At 38.9% G+C, this 21697-nt stretch overlaps 1 protein-coding gene across 14 annotated transcripts in view; it reads right to left on the bottom strand.

The window, feature by feature from the left end:
• The window catches only part of POU2F1 (POU class 2 homeobox 1), a 113189-nt gene that overhangs the window by 32817 nt on the left and 58675 nt on the right, over nucleotides 1-21697 (bottom strand). For 5 of the 14 annotated variants that reach the window (XM_054195449.1, XM_054195382.1, XM_054195441.1 and 2 more), the window contains exons 2-6: nucleotides 13164-13229; nucleotides 7608-7708; nucleotides 4613-4666; nucleotides 2739-2948; nucleotides 908-1087 (exon numbers count right to left, since the gene is read on the bottom strand). In XM_054195449.1, the coding sequence (XP_054051424.1) occupies nucleotides 908-1087; nucleotides 2739-2948; nucleotides 4613-4666; nucleotides 7608-7708; nucleotides 13164-13229 (611 nt within the window). Of the gene's footprint in view, nucleotides 1-907; nucleotides 1088-2738; nucleotides 2949-4612; nucleotides 4667-7607; nucleotides 7709-13163; nucleotides 13230-17790; nucleotides 18462-21697 lie in introns of those variants that run through there. The other 9 variants (XM_054195403.1, XM_054195484.1, XM_054195412.1 and 6 more) reach the window with 6 other exon arrangements.

Genomic DNA, 21697 nt, shown 5'->3' with positions numbered 1-21697 from the left:
CTGCTCACTGTAAGAAGCAGCAACTTTGGAGATTACATACCCAACACACTTTGCACAGCTAGACTAATCAAACTGAAATATTACATACTGAGAACCTTAATCTATGGAAAGATGTACCTCAGTGTCAGCAACAAAATCACCTACTAGTAGTATTCGAGATGCCTACGCTGTACATTAAGAAGTCTCAGGAGTTTCCACACTACATATGCTAAGCATAGAGGCAGTGGTGCTGCATTCTCCATGCTGAATTAAACCAACGCTGAAATACCCAGGAGGATCTTTGCTGCTCCTAGTAAGCAGAACTTCTTGGCAAGCAGTTCTTCAGAATTAAGAATTAATGGGTCTTTACCAGCAGACCATAAAACTGGACAGATTCTGACACCAGACTCATTCTGGCAAGTTTTTCTCTAGACAGACAGGAGTGCCCATTCTTTGTCACTGAACTCCGAGCATTAAGCACCAAGCCAAAATAGCACACAAATGTGTCAAGTCAAACTGCCTTTCTCCAGCTCTATCATTTTGCTGTTTGGATCTAGCAAGCATCCTTTGTGATACATAGGTATCCCTTCCCATCCATACAGGTCTCAACAAGTGTGATTTCTATGGGCATCTTTCTATACCTCTTTTTCTCCTTTCTCAAGCTAACTACAAGGAGGAAAATTCAGAAAATACAGCGTCTGGTCAGGTTCTGGAATAAACTCAGAAGCCTAATGGAACTGATGAGCGGCTGGTACACCCTCTTTGCTAAAACTATCAACTTCAACCTCATCAGCTAAGGATGCACGAGGAAAGACTAACAGTATTCAAGGACTCTAGAAACTCACTGAATAAGGAATAAAAATATTATTTGAATGATGCAATTAGTCAAACCTCTTTATTTTCCACCCTCTCAAGCCTCAAGGCTCACCTGTGCAATCTGTATTGGCTGAGATAGAGGGATCTGCGTCATCGGCGTTGCAGCAGAGGCCGAGATGGTGGCACCAGCAGCGCTGTGCTGCTGACTGGCTGAATGCTGCACTGCAGCCGCCAGCAACTGTGCCTGCGCCTGTTGTAGCAATAACTGTTGCTGGGCTGGCGTCAACGTGAGCTATAAATAATTAGAAAACACAGCCATTAATAATGGAAAGAGCCACTTCAGCTACAAAGTCATTAGCTAGCTCATTACTAGTTATATTAACCAAACATTCCTCGAACTATCACCACAGTTCAGCCACTAACTAGCCCGCAACTCTGGCCTTAAGTAAGGACAGCTGGCTACTCAATACAGCATAGGAACCAACCTACCACAGACCTGACATAAACCAAACCACACAAACACAAACATTTGCACTTACTGGAACCTACAGAACCTAACTTTCCTCCTAAGTTTTCCTCACAACTCTACCAGGAGGTTCAGGAAAAAGATAATTAAGTAGCAAGCAGAAGAAAAGAATCAGTATTGCCAGGATTTGAAAGGAAATTTACACCCAGCAGAACGGCAAGTGATTAGCCAGATGAATGAGAAGCAGGAATGCTGGCTATGGCTACTGAACAAACTGATAACACCCCAGCTGCTTCACATTAGCATGAAGCCCTGCCATATTCCATCATTTCCATTATGCCCTAAGATATAAGTAAAGAACATGAGCTCCGTTTGTTTCTCTCCAAGTCTCCCCATCTGCCTTTTTTTTTTTTAAATAGAATAGAGTTGGCAAGTTTACATCCCTTCCCTTTCCCAAACACGCATTATCTCTGTGAAACAGGTGGCAGCAGTCTCTCCTTTACATGTAAATGAATCTTGATGCCCATATTTACTACAATCCATATCTGCTTAGGCCTGGAGTTTTGAATGGTTCACTACTGCAGACAATCATAAATTAAAACAAACCAATGTTTTTTGAGAATGAGAAAAATAATAAAATATGCTGGGTTTCAACAACGTATTAAAACAGTCTCACTTTTAAAACTTTCAAATATAATGAATCAAAAAATAAATAGGATGTTTATGTACACACTAGTATACGAGAAGATTTAACAATTGAACGTGAAATTAAGACATCGTTTCATTCAAGTGAATGACATAACCTAATACTTCAAATCATAAATACATTGTTGGAGCAACTGCCCTAAATTCCTTATTAACAGGCGAACTCTTAAAACTGCAAAGCTGATTATGTGGAAGAAAACTCTTTAACCAAACCAGCCCATTCACAAAACTTGCTCTTTTTAAAAAATGACTGAAAGCATTTACAACAATTCAGAAACACCAGTAATCCTAAACAACAAATTACTCCCGGAGCCTCGCCATTAAAAAAAACAAAATTGGTGGGTTAAAACAGAAGGGTTTGAATATGCTTAAGGCAAGCACTTATATAGTTACTTAAAAAGAAATATGTTTGAGAAGAGGAAGAATTAGTGTCAGCAGTTCCCATCAGTTTTGTTCTTCACCCACCTATCTGATAAGATTTAGTCTCATGCTCCCATGCCTCATTTTAATCTTGCAAAAAACCAAAAATTCCTGTTTATGACATCAGTGGCTTTTTTATTTGTACACACACCAAGTTTTAATTTCATTGCAGAGTCAAGATGGATACTGAGAACAGAGAACGAATTTTTTTTTTTTTTTTTTTTTAATTTTTTTAGGAAGCAAATACTTTGCCACAAAAAATAAAGATTAAACTCCACTTTTTTATAGGAAGATATTTTCTATCCCCTCTTTCACTCAAGTTTCTTCCTATGTTAAAGGAAATGACAATAACCTTCGCTGACAGTTCTATGGGGACTGCCGTAGATACTGCCATCATTTGCTGGACAGGAGGCTTACTGCAGCGTACTTGGGTAAATCTTACCCCAGTGATCTGTCCTCCGGCCAGCATGAGCTGGGTCTGGGGTATGGCCGCCTGCACTGAAGGCTGCTGGGAAGGCTGGCTTGGCTGCTGAGAGTCCCCAGATTCTTCATTAGATTTAGACTAGTCGAAAAAAAAAACAAAACAACCAACTCTTTATAGTGTAAAACAGATGTTAATATATAACACTGCTATCTCAACACCGCACAATAAAAATCTTTCATCTGCATACAAAAAGCCCTTGGGTTTATTTTAAGAGTGTGTTTAAGCAATGGCTCTATATGCCCACCATCTCAGCTACAGTTACTCAAACATGTCTGTAGGTAACACAGTTTAAACAAAACAAAGAGACTCTCAGGTCTTTTGTAACTCTTTGACATAATTTCAAGTCTCATTTCACTTTATGCAATGCAACTGAAGCTGACACTACCTTTCACCGTGAAGAAAGAAAAGGTTGTTAAAATTGTTTATTGCCTAAAATCCTGAACAATGGAACGAGGGAAAGGAGATTGTGTTTCCATTTTCTATATCTGCATCCTGCACCTCTAAGTCATCATACTGTTGGCTTATATGGAACCAGTTTGAGAAATCCTCAGAGGTTTACCTACCTACAGCAAAATACATAATATATACAGTGCTTTTAAATAATCAAAGTTTAGCATTTATTTAATTGAATCCTGCTTTATTTTAAAAGATTTGGGGCGTTGGGGTTTTTTTGTGGTTTTGGTTTTTGTTGTTTTTTTTTTTTCCACAGAAGAAATTGTGAAGACATGAGGGAGGAAATGCAAGTGCATGAAGAGGGGGAGAGAGTTTTATGATAATTAAAACTGGTTATGCAGAACATTAAAATTCTGCATAGATTTGCATATTTTCCACCACCTGTTTTGGGGACTGCAGAGCAGGCTAATTAACATAAAGGCTCTGATTAATTCTGCCAGTCATTGAGCGATAATTACAGCGCAGGACTGTAAACATTCTGCACTGGAGATACAGCCTGTTTGCCAACATCTCTCTCAGGGATGGAAGTTTACCATGGCAACCAAGGCAATTTTCTGCCTCCTTCCTCTTAGAAAGGAAGGTCACTATACCTCCTCTTCTTTCCAAATTGTTATTATGTATAAGTGGGTCCACATTTTATTGCATTTCATGTAATGCACTACCTACATTCTTTAATAACAAGCAATACTGAAACCAGTTTTCAATAAAACTGCATCCCATGCCCCTTAATATAGTACTGAGAGGAAGTGGCACGTTAACCGATACACTGAAGTGTTCAGCATCATAAAAAAGTTTCAAAGCTCTGTTGTCTCATGTACATTATTAAATAACAATTACTCTGACTTCTACTTAAAATCACTACGTGTTACTTACACAAGCAATCTACACTAGCCACATTAAACAGTTAATGGTATGTTATACTCCTATATTCAGCTACCAGAAGTAAGGACAAATTGCAAAGTAATACTTACTATGTTTAAAATAAGTGAATAAATAGAAGAACTTGAATATTACTGGAGTTTTATAGTTTTCATGATACAAAACCTGACTGAAATTCAGTATAAAATTATGATCCCTACATGTTTTAAACAACTCCAGTTTCTGAATGCTTACAATTCTGAACCTGATTTACAGTTGTAAAACTATTATTTGTTCATACCTATCACTTGCAAGACCAGTCAGAATGAAAAAATAGAGTAACATATCATAGGTTAAAAACTCTCTCTAATAGGACCATAATGCTGTTTGGAATGAGAGAGGGACAAACAGCAGAAGGAAACTGTCTTTACCTGTACATTTAAGGACTGAGCAGCAGCCTGTAAACTTGTTCCAGCGAGCTGGACCTACAATACAGTGTAAAAATGGAAATGAAATAATGTAGAATCCACAGAAAACTTTAATGATGTAAACAAAGAACCACCACCCCACCCGCACCCCAACAAAAACTGCCCCAAGAACAATGCATGCCCCTCTAAGACCTGAATCAGTGAAATAGGGGTTGTGCTCCAGGATGAAAAAAAACAAAAATAAAAAAAATCTGTAAGACTCTTCCACAGTGTTATTTGTCTACCTCTTGCTGAAAGTATTCCTGCCTAGGGATCTAGATACTATCATGAAATGGAGTTGAAACAGAGCATTTTCAGGTGGATAAGCCAACTATTCCTCTTCCTGTTAAAAAAATCCAGGCTTCAGGGGAGGACGCTGAGTTGTACTCATCGTCATCCTTCTAATATTTCACAATGGGTCTTACCCCAAATATGTACACTGCATTCACCTGCTTCCTTAAACGACAGAGGAGCAATCACCTGCATAGCACAAAACCCACAGCATAAACACTCTTCCTCAAATCAACCCGTTCAAGTATTTGCAGTCCTCAGCCACTGAAAAGAAGATCTCAATATAGAGGACTGGAGACACTTTACAAAGGCTGTATTGATTCAGGTATACTCAAAACTTGAATTCAATGTTTGCGATTAACAGGTCTAAAGAAGTTCTTGTGGGTTGGCAATAATGAAAAACCGATGCATCAGAAAGTGGGAATTTTTAAGAGTTTTATTTTATCTCTAATAAGGATTTTCTCTGTACAACAAATGCTAAATTTTCATTTACTGAAGACCATTTAAATCAGTCTCGCCTTGTTTCTACGACCACTCCTACTACAAAGAAGGAATGCTATGCAATTAATTACCAACGCTTTCAAAGGTCAGAGTTACAGCCTGTATTGAATTCCATCTCTGGCCACATTTGAAAACCACTGCTCATTTGAAAACCAAGCAACACATAAGGATACAATAAAGCAAAACAAAATGTCCTGCCTCTATAAAAAGATGTCCCCACATAATATAAAAGAGAGTCCATATATCTGCAAGCATAGGAAAGAGAGTTTAAATTTAAATTGCAGTACATGAAATTAATAACTGAATATTCAAGCAGGCAACCCTTAAGAGTCACCTTGGAAACATTTCCTACCACTCTAGATAAGGTACTAAACTTACTAAGCATGTTCTACATCTAAGCAAACACTCCCAGAAAAGGTCCTTCTCATCACAAGCAAAATACAGTTTGACACAGCTAATGTAATCTGAGCTTTTAACATGAATTAACAGCAGAGAATAATCTAAATAATAACAGCCTGCCATCCAAAAAACATACTCAGAAATAATACTTTAAAAATTACATAATAATAAAAAACCACATAAAAGACTACAAATGTATCTCACTCAGGTATAGCCAGCGTACTCCTGAAAATCTCTTTGAATGCAATTTGGACACCGCTTCCACCACACAACAAACGTTTTCTAATTAGAAATTAAACTGTTCCTGAATGTTGCCTACAAGTTAATATTTTGTATTAGTCTGGAGGAAACCACTGTGTGTTAAGGTTGAATAACACCCCACTAACAGCAGCCACACTAAAAGAGGACAGTTTGACAATACATTCCCACACACCTGCAGGTGCATAAAAGAATAGCTGAGATTTTCCTTTGAACTAGAGTCTCAAGAAATGAATCACACTTTATCAAACATGAAGTTATAAAGATCCTGACAACTGCTTAAATAAATACATTTCCAAAGCAAGATAAAGCACTGCGCTAAATACAATTACTGTCCTGGATCAATCTATATAACAAAACGAAGACTAAAACAAACACACAAAATTCCGCGAACAGCTGTATCTGTCTCTGTGTTAAACACATACTGACAACCCATGAAAACTAGTCAGCAGCTTCTCTCCATAAAGGCAGCCTATAACATCCTATTGGTTCAGCGAATTCAAACACTGGCACTCCCTAGGTCCTATATAACCCAATCTACTAGGAAAATTGTAATTACGTGACAAGATGTGTGGAATGTTCCATACAATAAAATGGCAGTTCAGAGCTCTTAAAAGAGGGCATAAAAGCTTCAGTACATCAATTATACCACAATAACTGTGCAACCTCAGACCTCAAACATTCAAGGTCAGCCAATTAGGTACAGTATTTTAAAGTTTAAACTTGGTGCTGAGGAAGGAAAAGAAATTAGGACATTTGTTTTCATATATCAAGTGTGAACAGATTAAAAAAACTACAAAAAAATGCCGCTTATACTTCCCTTCACCTAGGGATGCCCCATTTTGCTTCATTCTACATCTGAAGTTCAGCTTTGATACCCTAAACACTGCAGCAGCAGAACAGAGCGACAGTAGTAGAAGCCTGAACATCATCCGACAAACATGTCCTTGAAATAACTTTAAAAAAAATAATTAAAAAACTCACAAACCATATATGCTTAGTAAGTACGATCACTTTATATTTCTAGTTCATGTGTAAGAGTTTGAAAGACTGAAGCATAGTGCTGATGCCACTTCTGGTTTCTTAACTAGGTAGTGACAGTTTCAGAACTTTGGCAGCTGTTGGGCCAATACAATCCTTTACCAAAAAGATTAAATTTTACCTTGCCTTTCAATTTGGTATCTCCCTGAAGGTGTTTTTTTTAAAAAACAAACAAAACCAAAAAAATAAAAACCAAAAGCTTCAGGTATTCTCAAGTCCCCAAAACGGGTTTTCTAGTTGCCTCAAATAGGTCTCACCCTATCTTGATGTATTCTGCAGCCTAATGCAATGGAGTGAGAGCCACAATAAGAACTTTTTCCCATCCAAACTATTTAAGCATGTGGTCTACCCATATGATTCTTTATATGACTACCCATCACTCACAGGAAGAGAGAACAGAGAACACACAAGAGCAGCTGCGTTTGTACTTGCCCAAGTCTCCCCTACTTTGAAATGGATCTTCTCTTACCTGATGAAGGTGCCCAAGGAAGGCCTGGGCCTGGGCTGTAGAGATCGCTCCTCCGACAGGCACAGGCTGCTTTTGAAAGTCCAGGCCATTTGTTTGCGTGCCTGGAGAAAGAGAGATATTAAGAACTATGAGTTATTACTTTTATGAATTGGAATAGGAATTAGTATTCCTAAATCTCCTGCTATTCTCTCAATTCTATGTAGTAGAAAAATACTCTGAGAATAACAAAAATTTAAGTTTTTTAGTGAAAGGGGGAGAAGCAGTATCTTTTCCAGATTTTGGTAATACAGCATTTGTCAGCTGAACAAAATCAACACCCTATTTTCTTTAGCCTCTATTATCTTATCTACTCTATGTACACTATTAGCCCATCATTCTCTACCACGGTTTGAGAACCAAATGGGCGCATGCTGCTAAGGTTAAACTGTGTTTCCATTCTCCATGCACTGTCTATCCAGCAGCTGAAGACTATTCTTCAAGTCAGAAAGTGGCAAGAACAAGGTTCATATAAAGCTACCTTTCATTAAAGACAGGTAAAAAAATTCTTGACGAAAACAGAAGTACTGTATATACACAGCAGTTACAGGCCACAGTTTTAAGATACCTCCACATTTCCATGAATATTTGTGCTCTCATTACATAATCTAAACTCCCCGGGCTTGCTTTTGCTCTTACCCACTCATATAACTAAAAACCGATTATTTCCCTACATTTTTGTTGTCTTCTTCCTAAGCAGCTCGGAAAACATGAAAACCCCAAATAATCTGGTTGTGAGAAGGGGCGGGGGGACACAACATTTTTTCTATAAGAAACTACCACAGAATTACAGAATTTTCTTCTGCCAAGAGGAGCTATAATTACAAACTTTTAAGAATCATTCTGTGGGAAGGTGATAAAATCAACATTAGGGATTATCAATAACTGTTTTTGTATGTTGGGTATTACTGCCTACAGTGGCTAACAACAAGAAGGGAGACTCTGAGTGTATCAGGCTGCGTGGAATTTCTAGAACGGATGATGCAATCTTAAAAATTGTGTGACTGAAATGAAGTAAAACCAGCTTTAGACTTGCATGTTTACTCTTCATGACAATCAGATTTTATTCAGTGCCTACGGACATGTTTTCAACTAACTCCTACTTCAAAATTCTTTCCATCATCTACATTTTCTGTCATAAAAATCTAGGTTATCTAAAAAAGACAGTTGTTAATCAACAACAGGGGCTTGCTTTTCCTTAGAAACACCTGCAAAAGCAAGTAGACGTAAAATTTTATTAGTAAAATACACTATCCAATATTTCACATTGCTACTTTGACCTACAAACAGCTTACACTGGTAAAATTTCCAAAGATGGAATCACTGTTCAATTAAATATAGATACAATGTAGATAGTCAAGCTTTCTAGCACTCACATAAGGTACACCTACGGTGGCCCTTTGATGCATCTTTGGTGAAGGTGCTGTGGAGAAGAGTTGGTCTGCTCTCAAGTTTTTAGTTCTGTGCTTTGGGCCAGGGTTTACAGACTTAGGAGACATACGTGCAGCCAAAGAGCCACAGACATGTTAAAAATATTAAATTTTAAACTACATAAAATAATTTTGCTTAATGAGTCTAAAATTCCAATCCAAAGTGAATGGAAGTACTACCACTCGTCTGAATTGATCTTGAATGAATGAAACTTGGTTGCATTTCTCCAAACAAAGGTAGATAAGAAGGTCTGCTGGAAAGAGCTAGAAGAATCTCACCTATTTTCATTCTTTCCAGTAAACTGCAGAATTCTCTCAATGCAGAAGGCCAAAGGGAGTGGGAAGATGATTGGGTAAATACATAAAAATAATTCCTGACAAACAGCTACTGTAATTCAATGGAAAAAAATCTACCACCTCCTTATTTAAGCAGATGCTTTGAATCAGTTTTCAACCTATGGTCAGGGACCTCCATGTAGGAAAAAAAATACAGATAAGAAAACCTACTGTAAGGCAGATATTCCTCATTCCAATTGGAAAATTGCAGGGGTCAAAAGAATTACCAATTTCTGAGAGGACTAGCTGGAAGCCTCACCTTAAATAAATAGGTGAAGCTGTTCTAGTTAACTATCTTCCAAAAAGAGCCTCAAATCATGATAACATATTAAAAGAGCACTGCTGTGCATGCGTGCAGAAGAAATGTTCCAGTTAGCGCTTCTACTGAATCTCAATACGGAAATTTGAAACTAGCCTCCTAGGGTTGATAGTTTTGAACAAAGCAAGTTCCAAGACTGAGCTTAAAATCTCCATGGGTCCCAAAAAACAGTTTAGACAGGTACTGAGAGAAAACAACATTTTCTTTAAATTCAACCTTGAAGGACTCCAACTCCCTCTTCCCACACCTCCCAAAACCAAACTCAGAGCAAAAAAACCCAAACCACACCTGTTCACTCTCTGTTCTACTTGCATCTTAAGCTTTCTTTGGTATTTGGAAGTACAGTGTCCCTTCCCCTTCGGATGCAGCCTTAGTTTTGGAAGGAATGCTACCCAGGTTGCTTGCATTTATCACAGGATGCCTAGGTCTTTTGAAGAACAGCAGGGAAAATGAACTTTGAGTCCAGTATATGAGAGGCCTTGCTCTTAAGGTGCTCATAAGGATGTGACACCACTCCTGTGGAATCCAAGAAATCTGATCAGGAGACCGGAAAATGGAGCTGTCAGAAGCAGAAGGTCAGGACATTGTAAGGATATGAAAGGACCAGAACGTCACTTCTGCTCAAGGTAAGAGTTAAATGCAAAAACCCGTGGTGATTAATAGACATGGCAGATGCAATCACAAGTACTGTGATTTTAACAATCCCAAAGTATTTGTCTTTTCCATCTCCATCCCAGCTCCCATAACTGCTAGAGCTGATCTAACAACTCACCAACATCAAAAAAACAGTAGTGGGAACCCTCCATCTCCCATCTCCCCTTTCTTCTTGGTTCCAACTACATTGTCCCTGTCCTGCCCCTTCTGGTAGTTCCATGGACACAGCAGCAAGCCAATTCACCTTTTTAACTGAGTAAAAAATTATTCACATGAACTGTTCCCTTTTTCTTTTGGCCAAGTTAGTTTTCTGCCAGTTATGTGAGATGAATTAACTTACCTTAGGGCCCACCAAGCAGCAGATAATGCAAAGCAGGGGAGGTCAGAGATGTGGTAGTAGAGAAATGAGCTTCCCCTGCCCCCAGGAGGTTGTTACGACTGAATCAAGCTGTAGGATGAAATTTCACCCTTACATACCAAGTCCAATGCAACTCAAGCACATTTAAAATCTGGCATAAATTCAGTCATGTGGTTAGCTACTTCACAGAGTTCGTCTGGATGAAGACTAATACTGACTGCAAGTAATTTTCAGCCAGATCCAATCTTTGAACTATCTCACTCAGTGCCACTCCAGGGAAAGGAACCAAACACTAAGTGCCAGGATACCCTGAATGTGGATTGGTTTATGTTGTCTTGGAATTGTACCTGCAGAGAGTAAAGGCATGACAAAATGGAGCAGGCAAGGTAACACTGCACCTGCAGTCAAGGAAAAGAACATACTCTCAAAATCCGAGATCATAATTGTCAGACTTTAGTCTGAGTTTACAAACTGCCTACGAAAGGAAGAGGAGTGAGGAACTACAGGTCTGGGTAGATCTCGAGTAAGGTGCAAGAAAGGGCTCAGGAAGGGAAGACAAACAAGGAGAAGGAAGGTTTCAAAACTAACTTAAGTGGGTATCTGCACTGTGCTCTGGGAGACATCTTCCAGCACCCGCAGTACATTTCCCCATCTCTCTCTCTGCATGAATGCATTGAGAGAGAGAGATGCCCAACACTCAGAAATTGTTGATTTCTTGTCCACATTAAGAGTCAAGCTTTTGTGATAACTAACCTTAGTATTAGAGTATAAAAACCACAGAAGTTATATCCTCTTTTGTGATGAAAGCACCTACATGCAGCATCACAATCTATCAATTTCTTTATACCATGACCACCACCTTCACGCTGATGAAGTATTTGCCTAGGAAAGCCGGGCCAGGGTTCTGCTGAAGTAGATGCAATAGTTCTGTGATAATGGACTACCTTTGAATAAGTTCTCCTCTTTAACAGCTCAGTTTAGGTGAAACTGCTAGTTAAAGCTGCAGTTAAGGAAGCGTGTTGGGAATGCTCTCTTTGGAGAAAGCATACACAGGGAACTGTGGTCATACAGAGCAGGAAGTCTGAATCTTCTCAGAAGTCTAAAAATACCCTCCAACTACAAGGATTCTACAGGGAATATTTAAAACCATTGTTCTCTTGATGCTGTTTACGATTATGAAATATTTACAGCCCACATATTTTTAGAAATAATGTTTTATATCATCCTAAACCAGCATTAAATACTTAAGAAATTATTTTTGTACATAAAAAGAATTGATACCTGTCCTATTACAAATAGAATGGAAATTATAAAAACTGAGATGCCAGTAGCAAAACACACATTAATAAGCGAGCAGAATTCCTTTTGACTGACCCCATGCATTGGCAGAAAACATCCACCCTCTCGGATCAGTATCAGGAACATTCAGTCACTCTTAGCTGAATTAAAGCCTTGCACAAAGAATGAGGAGACAGCAGCACAAAATGAAATAAATCGTTAATTTCAGCACAACTCCAGAGCTTAAAATAGAACTCTTATTATTGAACCAAGAGGAGGAAAAATAATTTTCCTCATACAAGGTAACTAGACTTCTCTCAAAGCAACAAGTCCTTTCTCATTAAAATTTTTTCTTCCCAAATGCTATTCTGAGCTCAGAGAGGATTCTGACTCAGGTTGAACTATTTACTTTCCATTCAGAATTTTCATTTCTCTTGCTTCCAAAATGAACATTAAATTACCTCCACAAAGGAATTAAAGCATGAGATAGCATGATTGAGTTATAGCGGCTTAACAAGCTTCTTCAATGGCTTAGAACTTGGCCACATTTTAAGGATGCGCCACATTGGCCCTGACACAAAGGGTCTTCCCTAGCCAAATTTCAAGGTTCTGTTCTAACACACGAAGAAATCACAGAAAAGCTTGCTAACTTTTTTTTTTTTTTAATGTTGAGAAATGATGCTTTCTCCCTTTGCCTTGTTCTTGAGAACTGTTGTGAGAACTTGAAGGAAATCCAAGATGAAAACAACATCACCCGGTGGCCCACATCTGCCAGCAGAAATTTCAACCCAAAAATAAATGATGAAGTTAGAGGTGCCAAAGGTATGTTCTGCCAGAAAAAATGAGACTACTTACGGAGAGCTAGTGCCACCAGACCTTCCGTAATATCAGAAACATTACAGATAGAGGAAGTGGGGAAGGGGAATCTTATATACAGTAGGTGTGAATAATGCCCTGCATACAGTAGGGCAACGTGTGCCCTACTTGCCCAATGACAAGACAAAAGTGTTCCCAAGTCTCTAAAAACAGTAGGGGGTGGAGGGTATTTTGTTTTCTTAATCCTGTAAACTGGTAAAGAAATTTTGCTTTTAATATCCATTCAATTCCACCAGAAAATATCTGTGCACTGATTCATCATTTCTTACCTGTGTTCCCGTCCCCACTATCCATTGATGGTTTACTGGTTTCTGACGGATTGTTCATTCTTGAGTCTGCATTAAAACAGAAATAAAGATAAAATAATACAGCAATAAACCCCAAAATCTATTCATGCTTTCTTGTCCAAGGGAAGTACAGAACATCTGGAATTTGATATGTACTTCACCTTAATTCAGATTATAACACAAAAAGAATGATCAGAAGCAGAACACAATACTGAATCTTCCAGATAAATACTGTTTCAAAATTTTGTATGCAATTATTCCCATACATGAAAACATTATGTTAAGGGAATAAAAGACAGCATGCTGGAAGGCAAAGATAGGTAGGAACTTAATTTTCAGTACAATGAAAGTCATAGAAGCAAAAAGGGGTGGGGGGGAGGAACAATGACTACATAAAGATTCAAAAACATTAAGTCTGACCACCATGGCCCACATTATTCTTGTGTTGTTCCCCCCCACCAAGAGAAAGGAAATTCAGTCATCATAATTAAATAGATGCCATTTTTCTAACACTGCATTTTTATTTTACAGGAACATCACTGATATTAAGTTATATTTCCTATATATTCATGCAAAACCATATAAATATAAAATAATTCCTCTTCCTTTTCCCTCTGGATGAATCTATTGAAAAGTCTGCTCTTGGTTTCAAAGCTTGTCAGCTGAACGCAGTGCAACATAGAGGGCCTCTCCAGATGGCAGACAGAGAATATAGTTTCCTCATATAGGAATCTATACAGATGTTCTGTGTACAGCATCAGTTCTCCAACTTATTACCTCCTCATTCCTTGCTACCGACCTCAGTGTGCCACATTATCACAAACCAAAATTACAAAAAGAATCTCAAGACAGACCAGTTCATAAAATGAAGCACAAACAAATCCTTAAGCACACTCTTCCATTCCCACACCCAGTTAAATGCAAGTTCAATGAGCTCAAAATGAACCCTTTACTCCAGGATATTCTCTTGCTAGGTGCTTAAAAGGTTATCTCTGTCATGCACTTTCATCAAAGCAGTGATTTCCAAAATACCAACGGGCTGAAGAACACCACAGTAACAGCATTGACTGCTGCATCTTTCCCCCAGATACCTCCCAGAATGCCCAAACACTTCACTGCTTGGCAGCCTATAAGCGTTGGAAATGAGAAGCCAGACTTTTGCTGTGTATTATCACTGATTACTGCCCAGAGAGACAAGTGCCACCCTCAGGCTACAAGAACCAGGGGCGACAGCAGCAGAGGAACACAAGCACAAGCCAGGAGGAACAAGGCACATGGACAGGGCCTGAATGAAAACAGGAGTCATGATGAAGCCAGGCTGGGAGCGCAGGGTGGGAAGAGGAGGGAACTAGTTAGAAATGCAGCATGTGTGAGAGAAAAGATGAGAGACATCAACCTTGGAAAAACTCCAATAAGCAGTTAGGAAAAACAATTTAAGATGCATAAATATTTTTAAAACAAATGTAAATTTCCACGTAAACAACTGCTGCAGTTGAACCCAGTAGGGCCTAGAAAACCTAAAGGACTGTAACAAACAGGAATCTTCCCCCAACAAGTTAACTCAACCTCTCCAGAGCCCCAACTCTTCTCAGAAAGTTCCTATGCCTATGATTAAATCTTTCAAATGTCAGCCACATGTAAGAGAGATCTGAAATACCAATATTACTCTTAGGATAAAGGCAGACATGTGTTAAACCATTTTTTTGAAAGGGGGAGTGAGTGAGGAGAAACCTTCCAGCTAAGCGCTGCTGGCCTACACTTCAGCAAAAGGCTGCAAATTTTGCCCCATTTTTCACAACCTCTGCATAGCAGATTCAAGCTACAAATTCATAGTCTTGAAAGACAGAGCTCTGTTAAGGTTGCATATATAGAACCTACTGCTTCCCAGCTCCTTATTTTGTCATTTTCCGCATTTGGATAGTATGATCCACACTCTGGAAACAGAACACAGGTTCCACTGACTGCACAGAAATGTCTGTTGTTGAGGTACCCTTCCCTGATGATAGATTGGTGTGTAAAACAAATACAAAGTATGTTTCCACCCAGAAGTTACATGTACCTTGAGTTTACTGTTGTGGCAACAGCACATGTATTTAAAGTAGTTATAGGCAACATTTATTTGATAAAGAGCATTAATTCGTTCCTTGACACACAGATGGCTACTGAAATTAATTTAGGTTCAGAGAACACTGAAAGGGAGACTTCGCTTTGGACACCAACATGAAGAGTCCTCAAGCAACAGGAAATGAGCAAAGAGGGTTTAGAAGTCCAATACATTTGTTGTGGAAACTAGGCTAATTCATGGGGCTATTGGACATAGGATGTATTTTTTAAGCCCAGAGCACAAGAATAGCCTGAATTCATGATAGTACTGACCACAGGCTGAGAAGATCGTCTCTCAATAACATGGGATCCATTCACCGAACCACTTCAGAAACCTCTTGCGAGAAAAGCGTCACAGAACCTCCTGTGCTAATTTGTTGCAGAAACTGAAGTATTAGAGCCACCAGGCAGGATACTAATGCTGGAATAAACAAACTAAACCCGGAGTGGGGGACATAACTGTCCTGTGCACAGAACTCCAAGCAACTTAGCGACTGTTCCCTCTGTACGAGGAGGCTCATGAAACAAACCTTCCTGCATGACCAGCAAGTTTGCTCAGAACAAAGTTATAACCGTACAGACCTCTTTTTCATAAAGCTACCAAGATGTGTTTTTCTTTCAGGCTATGCTGCAAAATAAATCCTTTTAAAAAAGGTTTTCAGTGTTTCCTAGTACTAGACATACACACAAAGTTTAGACATGCTTTTGGTAGTTGAGTAAATGAAGACTATTTTATTGTAAAGATTCATCCCTAACAAAGACCTCAAACATTGCAATTGCAAAAAACCAGCAATTTGGATGAAGAACAATCTTTCTGGTACTGCTCAGGTTCAAACGAAGGATAGCATCCATTATTTCACCAGCTGACTATTTCTTGTTCAATCTGTGGGCCTTCTGCATGTAAAGCATCAAGAACAATGCCGCTATTTCCATTGCAAATGGTATGACATACATCTGAAGCACAAAACTGCTACCAGCCAAACAGACGTATATCCGCGGGATACTAAACCTTTGGATTCATTATACGTCAAATAAAAAGATTATTTTGTTTATACACACTCATACAATTTCTGCTTTAAAGTTAAAAGAATAAACAAATGAAGTGGGCTAAAAAAACCCCAAACCATAATGCCCTCACCTTTTCTTTTTCCTTTAGATCTTGCTCAGGTTTTAAATAAAGGCCCTGGGCTACAACTTCTGCCAACATTATCTGAAAACAAACTCCACAGAAGGAGGGATCGAAAGCAGCAGGTGTATGATTGAAATCAAACTCTCAGGAGTGAATACATTCAGTACTGCTACGCTGCTAGCAGAGCTGAGGGTGTCGCAAGGCAGTGCTGTGCCAGGCTTTCGCACACCCTTGGTAACATTTCAAAAGGTATTCCGAAGAAAGAAGCGGCGGACGCTGGACCAACCTGGAGTATTAGGGATTGTACATAGCTAGTAAAGCACAAGAAATCTTAACACGGAATATATCATTAACTATTTCCTTTCGCCCATTAAAGTGAAACTGCCTAATAGTCCCATCACCAAAAATGATTCATTGATGCATATGGGAAAACCAAAGTTCAATGTGAGTAAAAACATGCTGAGAATTCTCTAGAAATTATTTTTTTGAAGCCACTTGATATTCAGAAACAAATATTCAGATGTCTGCTTTAAAATTTACCATCCAAAAATATATTCTCATACTTTGACATATAAGTTCATGTAAGAACTTACATATAATGGAATCAAAAGAACAACAACAACAAAAAAATCTATATGTTGAGCTTTTGGGGAAAGAGCCTTGAAAATAAATAAAACCTATTGTAAAATTGGTATGATCCATTATTGCAAATAACTTTAAAAGACATGAAGAAGAAATTATGGCATGTCTGTTCTGCAGTCCTGATGGAATCTCAGCGCAGGAAATACATTACTCCAGTAACCTTAGGCACAGCTTGCAACGGTATCAATGGCAACCACTGTGCACTCCACCTTATTTTCTATTACGCATGAAGAACCTTGCTATTTCATTAAAAACACACAGACATCATATACGTTCTGTTGGGGAATGGCTCAATACGGCTACTAAATTCTTTGAGACTGGGACTGTCTCTCATTTATTTTAATGCTTTAAAATTCATAACACACATATACGCAAGTCAAATCCAGTGTTTTTTAGAAGCCAAATGCTTCTCAGGTTGGAATCCTAAAAGCAAAAGGTCTGTATTAATATCATCCAAGCCTAGCAGCAAATCTCTCCAGTGCAGAGAAAATGAATTCTCCTGGAGCAAGGGAAAGAAGAAAAAGAAAAAAAACAAACCATGTATTTCCCTGGTACAGATCTCTCTATCTATCTATCTACCAGGCACCTACTTGCTGCCGAGTCACTGGTGAGCTTCAGCCTTACAAATACCTTCTCTAGCCTCTGCATATGTGATTAAGCCTCTATGCATAGTCAACCTCACAGCCTCTATTTCCATATTAAACGCTCATAAGAAAGAGCTGAGCTGGTACCCACCTAGAACGTAGTCGCTGCAGTCCAGCATTGCTGTGGTATCCTCTACAGGTTCAGATAGTCCAAGGAAAGGGAGAATGGCAATTTCTATCGAATCTACACTACTGCTCTCAACCGAACACGAAAGGGAGCGGGGAGGTGGGGGAAGAATACAACTTGAGTTACACCATAGCAATCTTCAACTGAACAGGGAAACTTCAGTTGCTCTGTGGAGTTTTAGTCTCTCCTACTAGCTGTGTCTGACATTGTCAAGGCGACTGAAGCGTGAAAAGTTCCCCTTTTTGTAATAAAATAGAAACAAAGATTGCAGCTGGCAGTTTCCATAATGAAGCTTAATCAGTATGCGCCTGATTAGGGCCTTATGCAAATCTCCCCTCGTTAGCACAGCAGCCAGCACTTTGAAGTCCATGAACAATTCATTTGCAGAGTACACTGAAAGCGCTCCCTGCATAATTTAAATCACGGTATAAATATTTATCAGCTCATTTGCATATTAATTGGCAGTGCATGAAGGGAAAAATTATCTCCCGAGTGCCAGCATAATAATTAGGGAACAAAATGAATTTTCTTCCAATAGCTTGGCTTCTCAGCCCTAACTCAAGCACAGTACCACAGGGGAGCAGGGAGGGGAAGAGACAGAGTTCTGTTCAAATGCCACTGAAATGACACGTACAAATTAGAAACAACTCTACAGACTTAAGCACCTTTAATCTTATTCCTGCTGGCAACAATAACTTCAGTAATAAAGGGGATTTGGAAAAAGCTTTCTACACAATCCAAATAATCCCACGAAAACAATTAGCAAGGTAGAAGCTGAACACAAAGCTGTCAAACCAGTGCTTGCACATCTGCGTGGAGTTTTCCACATCCGAACATGAACTGTCACAAGAAGGTCCTGGGATAGAAAGAGACTACCACCAGTGCAAGGAAGAGGCACCATTTCCTTTAAAAGGCTAAAGAGCTTGGTGATTCATTATCGGGTAATCCCTTTGCCACGGCAAACTTAACAGCAGTGGATATGTCAAGTATTGTGTAACATTTGACACCCACTAATCTATCCCAAGTGAAATCAAAACAGATTTAGTCTTTTGCTTCCCAATGACTTCCAAGAAAAAACAAAAAATCTATTACTAATCCCTTCCACAAACGTACACAATATAGCTAAACAAAGCTTACTGCAGAGCTATGGTTTTCGAAAGGGGCACTTTACTCGCAGGTTGCACCCTTTGAGCCACCCAATGACAACCAGAACACACTTGCCGCTATGACCACAAAGTACACTGAAGACTGGACACCTGGGAAAAGGCTTTGGTCTGTAGAGGAATCAATCTTCTTTTCCAGAAGTAGTCCACAGAACTAAGTGTACTGACGAACTATGAAGCTAGATTAAACCATTTAAAACAGTTTGTTTACCACTCAAATACTAATGTCCTAAACAGCAAGAACATTTAGATAAAAATTCAAGTGTAATGTGGACATCACAACACTTAATGTTCAATATTCTGATCAGGAAAAGATAATGGGATGATGCAGGTGGCAACGGGGTTGAGCCACCCACTTCCAGATGTTAATGCGAATTTAAAGAGTTGTCTTTTTCTTTCTTTTTTTCTTTAAAAAAAGCTAGCTGTACTTTTCTTCTCATTTCTGAAGTGAATTCAAGCACTGCCTCTCCAAGCAAGAGGGAGGAAGAGAAAAGGGATTTCTCAATCATGCAGTACTGACTGGAATTTATTTCCATGCTTGACCTCTTTTTCTGTTCAGGTTCATATCTCTACTTAACACAAGATGTTGCCTGCTATATATTTAACATGAGTGATCTACACTTGAAAAAGATTGCAAGAAGGGAAGGTGTTCCCAAATGCAGGGAAACAACTGCGTGTACTGAACAGGTTTTCCTAAAGCCTTGTTTCCAACTTGGTTTTCTACTCATTCACATGTCCCATTGAGACCTCTGAGGCACGTCTCTATGGATCGCAGACCTTCAGTAAACTTCACTCTTCCACACATGCTTTTGGAGTGCACTGGGAGATAATTCGTTTGTTTCATCAGAAACGTCTGGACACAAATGGTATAATAAGCCAAGCACTTCACAAAGCAAGTGCCGGTTTAAGTAGGGGCTGAGCTGAGTCAGCCAGTAGCATAGTAAGAGGACAGCAGTGTTATCTCTGGGATCCTTTTCAAATTAGAATCTGTGTTGAGCTGGTTGAACACAGGTGCAGCATCAATAGCACACGACCGCAGGAAGTGACCGTTAAAAGCAGGCACATGTGTAGTGATGGATGACTTGTATCAAACAATAGAACTAGCAAACACCAAATAAAGGCCAGGGAAGGATGTACCTGAAGCAGTGTTAGCAAGTGTTCTGGTGGTACCACAGCGCTACTCAGCTGCCAATGCGATGTTGATAGCATGGACAATAACAAGGACAAGGCAGAAGTTTTCTTCTTCATTCCCAACTGTGCCAACCAACCTGCCTTACAAACACCAACGCTCACATAAATGTTCATTTGAACTGTAACTTCCACTAACCTGGTAAATGAAATAAAACCTTATACATTGACTTTTCAAACTAACAATTGGGAGGGGGGAAGAAAAAAAACAATAAAGAAACAAACTCCGTTGTTCCAGTGACTACTTCATTCTTTGACAATTTTATTATCTTCCCTTTTATGTAAGTTCTTAATTTTGGAGGTGGGGGGAGGGGAACAAATAAAAAACCAAAACCAACAAACTATTGTTTCATTTAGGCCATGCTACTGTAACTATTTATCTGGTAGGCTTTTGAAGGAGGCCTGAAGACACAAGTAGGAAAAGGTTTGGGGAGGAACAGTGCATGCCACCCTGCCTCAAAAACAATGGCAGAATATGCTAGTTTAACTTTCTGTTTAGGTTCTGTCACATCATTGGCCATTCTTTTCTTTCTTGATTCTTAGGTTAAAAGTTACTTAACACCCCGAACCAAAGTCATACTTCTGGTACTCACATTTTAGCAAAATATCACTCTGGGCTTTGCACACAAAGTTTCATTTTTCCTCCAAAGGCACCTCTAAGAATAGAAAGTGGTGCACCTTGTAATCATCAGTGCAAAAAACTCTCCACATCCCGCACAACTACGGACATCTCAGAAATTGTTTCTCTCCTCTTCATCCAATTCTACAATTCTTACATTGATGATTTTTCCCCACATAATTCTATTCATACTTTTCCTTAAAACCAAAGGAACCAAGGTACTAACACGGAGCCAGGTATGACAAAAGAAGATGTTCTTCTGTCAAACACCTCAGAGTCTGCAGATAAGGCTTCAGGAGACTCTTTCCACCCCATCTCTTCTTCTCTCCACTCTTTACATATCTTCCATAATTTCCCCTTTCAAATGAATGCTTTTGTTTTGCTGTTTGTCACACCAATAGGTCACTTTATTTATTCAGTTCTGATGATTATACTGATACTTCAATACCTTACTTTTTGCAAAGGGAACCTCATTTTCCCCTGCAGGTTATGCAGCTCTTGGTAAGACTTCCTCTTGCGTCTTCTCTTTTATTTCTCCTCCTGTTTCTTTCCCATTTATTATCCCCAATTGATTGACTTTAAACTCCACAAAATTATTCCCCAGTGTATCATCCATTGTAAGTAAGTGTTGTAGGTAGTGAAAGTTGTTACAAACTAAGGGAAGAGGATGTTATGTTTAAACCTTTATCTTGAGATGGTTGGTTGGACTCTTTTCTTTTTTTAAATACAAATGAGGTAGAATTCAAGGGCCAAAGGGTAAAGTTATCAACATTATTCTATTCAACACCTTTGGGGCTGGGGGAAGAATCTTTATTTTTATATAGATATGTTTCCATATATTAGTAAAATGTCATTTACTACATGGTCTCAGTGACAGCTAGGAAATTTCTACCACTAGGCA

Source organism: Rissa tridactyla, chromosome 1 (genome assembly GCF_028500815.1).
Source record: "Rissa tridactyla isolate bRisTri1 chromosome 1, bRisTri1.patW.cur.20221130, whole genome shotgun sequence".
NCBI lineage: Eukaryota > Metazoa > Chordata > Aves > Charadriiformes > Laridae > Rissa > Rissa tridactyla.
The sequence above is the reverse complement of the archived record's forward strand: the minus strand, read 5'-3'. Positions and strand labels throughout refer to the sequence as shown.